This window comes from Equus przewalskii, chromosome 3 (genome assembly GCF_037783145.1).
Source record: "Equus przewalskii isolate Varuska chromosome 3, EquPr2, whole genome shotgun sequence".
Taxonomy (NCBI): domain Eukaryota; kingdom Metazoa; phylum Chordata; class Mammalia; order Perissodactyla; family Equidae; genus Equus; species Equus przewalskii.
This window is the reverse complement of record NC_091833.1, coordinates 28,500,926-28,506,925: the sequence shown is the minus strand read 5'-3', so window position 1 is coordinate 28,506,925 and position 6,000 is coordinate 28,500,926. Positions and strand designations below refer to the sequence as shown.

Here is a 6,000-nt window from a genome sequence, read left to right as displayed (position 1 = left end):
CCGCAGACCTCTACCTGCCTCCCTGGCCGCCCCTTCGCAGCCCGGGGCCGGGTGTGCCCGGCGGGCACCTGGCCCGCCACCCCCGGGGGACCCCGCCGGCCGCCTCGGGAGCCCGCTCGGCGGGCCCGCGCGCTCCCCGGCTCGGGGACCGGTCCCCCGGGGCGCGGCCGGCCGCCGCCCCCGCCCCCCCGCCCCGGGGGCCGGGCCGGGCTCCCGGGGGGCGGGGACTCGCCCAGTGGCAGCAGCAGCGTCCGGGCCGGCGGCGGGCGCGGGGCGGCTTCCTGCAGGCGGCGCCGGGGCGAGCCGTTGCCCGCTGCAGCCGCCGCCGCCGGGTGGCCGGGTCGCGGTGCCGGGCGCTCGGGCCGCGTCGGTGCCTCCCGGGCGCGCTGCGCGGCCGTCGCTGCTGCCCGCGCTCGTGCCGCCGCCGCCGCCGCCGCCGCCGCCGCTGCCGGTTACGCCAGCCCCGCCGCCGCCCGCTCTGATTCTGCGCATAGGCAGCCCCCAAGCCTGTCATTCTGCAAAAACACAGTTTACTCAACACACCACACACACACTCGCACACACACGCGCGCACTCACACGCGCACACCGGCCCCCGCGCGCACACGCACGGAGGGCGCGAGCGAGCAGACGCGCACAACCGGCGAGCCAAGTTCCGCAGCCTGGCATGGCTTCTGGGGACCTTTACGAGGTACGGGGCCGCGGGGGCGCGGGCGGCCCTCGCCGCGGGCGGCGGGCGGCGGGCGGGCGGCGGGGCCCGGGCCGGGGCCGGGGCCGGGCGCGAGCCGGAGTTGCCGAGCCCGCGGCGGCGGCGGCGGCGGCGGCCGGAGGGCGGCGGGGGCCGGGCGCGCCTCCTCCCGCCCGCCGCCCGCCCGCCCTCCCGCGGCGCCCGCGCCCGCTCCCTCTTTCTCTTTCTCTCGCACACTCTCTCTTACTCCATCTACTTTGCGGCCTTGGAGGGGAAGGAGGAAGCCGGGCGGAGCCGGGGCGGGGGAGGTAGCGGTCCCGGGGAGGTGTTTCTCGCCCGACGAGCCGCCCCGAGTGCAGAAAGTACAGGTAAAAGTCGGCGCCGGACGTGCCGGGGACGCGGGGGGCCGCGCGGCCGGCGGGGGGCTGCGGGGCGGCGGGGCGCGGCCCGGGCTGGGCCGGGGGCGCGGGAGACGGGGGCGGGCGGGGGGAGCCGAGCCCAGCCCCGGCGGAGCGGGGTCCCGGGGGGCTGCGGAGGGGGCGGCTGGGTGGGCTTTCGGGGGACACCCGCCAGACCGCTCCCCGGGGCCACGAGGCCCCACCCTCCTGCCCCCACCTGCTGCCCCCGTCACCGGCTCGGAAGCCCTCCCGGCCGGGGCGTGGGGGCGGTCTTTGCGCGTGTCGTGGCTCCCTGGGGGCGAGAGGGGGCGCTGCAGAGGGCCCTCGGTGGAAGGAAGAGAACATGGAAGCCAGAGGTGGGTGGTAACACGTTGCTAGAGGACAAGGGATGTGAGCCCTGCTCTTGGGCCTCTGCGTCTCCCTCGGTGGATACCTGTCTCCAGGTCCACACAGGTAATGGCCAGCATTGGATACTTTGAAAGCGTCTCCAAGTGGTCAAGGAAGACGTTAATTTGGCGTCTTTGAAACAATGGAGAAATAGCTATGGCCCCTGGAGCTAGGTTTTGGCTAGCTCTGGATACGACTCTTCCTGCTTCTGGATTCTCGACGAGTGGACAGAACTAGAAACAGTCCCCACTCCTTGAGGAGAATGCCCCCAAAGAGGTGTTGGCCCCCAAGAGGAGGTTCAGGATAAGGAAGCTAAGAGACCAGCCATCTTTAACCAGAAGGCCTGCTGATCCTTCGAGAAACTAGCTTCAGTGGTCAGCCTGGACCTGGACTCTCTGAAAATGAATGCGTTAACACTAGCTCTGGTTATTAAGGCTTTGGGCTAAATTGAGGTGAATACCCTGAAAGGGTGGAAGTAGCCTTCTGGGTAGGAGACTGTAGGGGTGATTCACCCACAAGAGACTGTAGGGTGATTCACCCACAATGAGCTTTATTTTTTTGGGCCCTCTGGGCATCTGAAGCTTTTTCAGATGGTGCATTTGCTGGCTGATGTGAGAGAAGAAGGATGGAGAACAGGCAGGTTCGCATCTCAGCTCCCTGGTCAACCAGGGTTTTTTGGATGATTCTGGACTTGGTGAGGCCCAGATATGGACCGCTAGTCAGCGCCTCAGGTGGGGCCAGTGGATAATCTTGGCACGCCTTGAAAGAATGATGCAAGTTGACCTCTTCTCTACCCTACTGCCTTGTTCATCCCTCTACTAATAAGGAAAATGAAGTTGGGTAGGAACCTGGTGAAGAACTTTGGCAGATTGTGGCCAACGCGTCACCCAGGCACTTTGATCTGTTTCAAGATGGTGGAACAATTTCTGAAACCAAAAGTTGAAGTACAGTAAAATGGAAGATTTGATTGAGCTTCCCAAAATATAACCAGCATTATGAAGACGTTGGCCAAAAGTGGATATTGTTCAGGGGCAAAGCTCCTCTCATTGGGAGCATGCATTTTTCTACTCATTGATACTGAGTCATCTTAGAGCTGCTGACCTTGTCTGGGTCAAAAGTTGCATCATGAAGGCGTTGAGAGGGCATATTAGGGAGTTGTCAGTATTTCTCCATTTAAAGTTTGGAACTTATAGAACCTTCTGGGGATAATTTCTTGTTTAATGTTCATCTGAAACTGCCCTCCTTAACATTGGTAATTATAGTTGCCAGATGAGTCTATTAAGAGGGGAGTTTTTATACTGGCCTTGGAACTATCTTAGCACATCAAGAGTTCTTACTGAAGTTCAATAAACAGGACAATAATAATAATTACTTCTGTGTTGGAGGTAATGGTACTAGATGTAAAATAGTTTTCCCATGGCTGATTATTCGCATAGTCATTACTAAAAGGGGTAACTTGTGTTACGAGAATATAACCAAAGTCAACATTTTTATAGCCTGTGTCTACATTACACAACATATACTGAGGAATTTAATTTGTTGTCCAAATTTAACTTTAAAAACAAGTGCTAAACTGCACCTTAGCGTATATATTCCTAACTGTAAAATTGTTGTGTGTGTAAAAAAATAGGATGTTGATTTAAGGACAGATCTTGGAATATCCAGTACATTGATTGACCTTGAAAGAAAAATAAAGAAGAAAACTCATCTCATTCTCAATTATGGCATTGTGTTAACTAAATATTACACTCAAGCACATATAAAATGGCCTCTTGTAACCTCTAACCAAGAAACCACATTTTGAGTGGGCTGAGAACTAATAGCAATTTGTAATTGATGTGTTTCACCTGTGCGTCTACTGACATTATTCTTGAGCTTTCATGGCGAAGATGTGATTTGAATTGTAGAGATTCTTCGTCTTCTCTTTGGTATTTCAGACATTAAATTGTAAAGAGTAAACCTTCCGCCAATAGCATTTTTTAGGAATAAGTGCTGATTTTAAAGATCCCAGGGGCTGGCTGCTGTGGCCAAGTGATTAAGTTTGTGCACTCTGCTTTGGTGGCCCGGGGTTTTGCTTGTTCGGATCCTGGGCGCGGACAAGCCACCACTCATCAGGCCATGCTGAGGCGGTGTCCCACATGCCACAACCAGAAGGACTTACAGCTAGAATATACAACTGTGTACTGGGGGGCTTTGGGGAGAAGAAGAAGAAAAGAGGAAAAAGAAGATTGGCAAGATGTTAACTCAGGTGTCAAGCTTTAAAAAAAAAAAAGAAAAAAGATCCTAGAAAATGAAAACTTTTTTTGTGTAATGGTACTCTTCAGTCACAATGAAGAAATATGGGATCAAGCTCAGTTGCCAAAATTTTGGATCTTGATAGATTGTTTTGCTTTGTTTGTCCTATAGCAGAGATCTCATCGTCTGGTGTGGTATAGCCATCACCTATAGGAAGCCGATCGTAAATATTGGTTGGTCTTTTCAGAGTCAGGTATCTGGATACAAAATGATCTTCCTTATCCAGATGCTGTGGTCTGCATTCTGCTAAACGTGAGGTCATAAAGTGGCAGTCTGTCAGCCATGTCTGGGCTATGTATTTTGCCTTGCCTCGAGAGTAGATCAGAAAAATGGATTTGAGTACCTTTAGATGGAGCATGTGATCTCTAGTTTGTTGTTGTCCCCGTGCTCCCTGTGACCATGCACTCATTCTGCTTCACTCATATTTATGCAGCTCCAGTTGGCATTAGAGTTTGCAACCTCAGGATTGCAGTCAATCATTCTCTAAGATGTTTGGGTATCAGGAAGACATAATCGGTAGAATAAGGAGTCCAGTTCTCTCGTCCATCTCTGTGTCCCTAACTCCTTGCCCATTCAAATACTTGTTGACTGAATCAGTGAAGGGAATACCAAATTAAGTACATTAGTCCCCCTCATCCGCGGGGGATATGTTCCAAGACCTCTAATGGATGCCTGAAACCGCGGATAGCACTGGACTCCATACATACTATGTTTTTTTCCTATATGTACGTACCTCTGGTAAAGTTTAATTTATAAATTAGGTACCATAGGAGATTAACAACAATAATTAATAATGAAATCGAGCAGTTATAACAATATACTGTAATAAAAGTTACTGTAGATCTTAGCAACCTCAGCATGCGATTTTTTTCCTTTCCTTATCGAGTGGAGAACTTTCACGTTTTCACTTAAAGGAAGCACTTCATGGCTTCTCTTTGGCATATCCGAATTGCCAGCATCACCACTCTTGCGCTTTGGGGCCGTTATTATGTAAAATAAGGATTCCTTGAGCACAAGCACTTGGGTACCGTGACAGTCGGTCTGATAACCCAGATGACTACTGAGAGATTAAAGCTCAGGTAGCGTATAGAGCGTGGATACACTGGACAAAGGGATGATTCACGCCCCAGCTAGGATGGATTGGGAGGGTGCAAGATTTCATCACACATCTCAGAACGATGTGCAATTTAAAACCAATGATTGTTTATTTCTAGAATTTTCCATGTAATACTTTTGGACCTCAGTTGACCGCGGGTAACCCAAACGGCGGAAAGTGAAACCACGGATAAGGGGACTGTTGTACCCATAAACAACCTTGGGTGACCTTTGTTATCCTTGTGTTGAGTGTTACCCTCTGTTCTCTTTTCTTCCCTGGCTCATGGTCTCTTGGTGGTGGTAACACCATGGGTAGGGGTGACTCTCTGGAAGGAAGTGTGGCTGAGTCCCTTTCCAGAGAACTGGCCTGTTATTCGTTGGAAAGATTGAATGTCACCCATGTGGCTTTCCCTGTGGCTGTTGGGTGGTATTTCAAACCCCTTCCCTTGTGATTAGCTGACATTGTGGAGGAGGGCTCCACTTCGTTGGCGAAAATGTTCAGAGAGAGTGCTGTATGTCTGTAGAGAATGTCAGTAGTGGCCAAGTTGAAATTTATTGAGATGGACTTGACAGCATAGTTCCTTATGTGATTGTCAACATTCTATTTATTTATACTTCCCAAAGTTCTATCTCAAAAGGTTGAAATGTGCTATATGTCTTTTTTGGGGATTGATAAACAGGCAGGCATCCATATCTATGTAATGTGTACATGTGTGTTTATATATATATATATATATATATATATATATATATTTCTAATATAAACTACTGCTTTCATTCCAAGTAAAATAAATAACAATAGGATAATTTTAGTTTTGTTGAAAGAAATTTACTTTAATTAAAAACTCTGCTACGCTGATAAACACAGGCATTTCTGCTATAGCACTATATATCCACCGTGCGTTCTGCAGAATCATGCACTAAAAGTACAGGGCTTATGGGAAAAACAAGACTGATTCAGACCGCTGAAAACCTGTGGAACTTTGTAACCAGAAACAAAAACAAAAACAAAAACAAATCTAATAAAAGCACAGCTCAGTTAAATCTCTACCAGGCTGTTGTTTGCCTTTAACAGGTCAGTCCATCCTTTACATCCTTCAAATTGGGCCTGTGCTTCCTTCTTCTCTCTGTAGCTTGC

The 6,000-nt window shown here is 51.0% G+C and overlaps 1 protein-coding gene across 1 annotated transcript in view; it reads left to right on the top strand.

Moving 5' to 3' along the window:
* Window positions 1-265: 265 nt before the first annotated feature.
* Window positions 266-6,000, top strand: part of CDYL2 (chromodomain Y like 2) — a 156,848-nt gene continuing 151,113 nt past the window's right edge. The window contains exon 1 of the mRNA XM_070612351.1: window positions 266-690. Coding sequence (XP_070468452.1) covers window positions 667-690 — 24 coding nt within the window. The 5' untranslated portion in view covers window positions 266-666. The remainder of the gene's footprint in view (window positions 691-6,000) is intronic.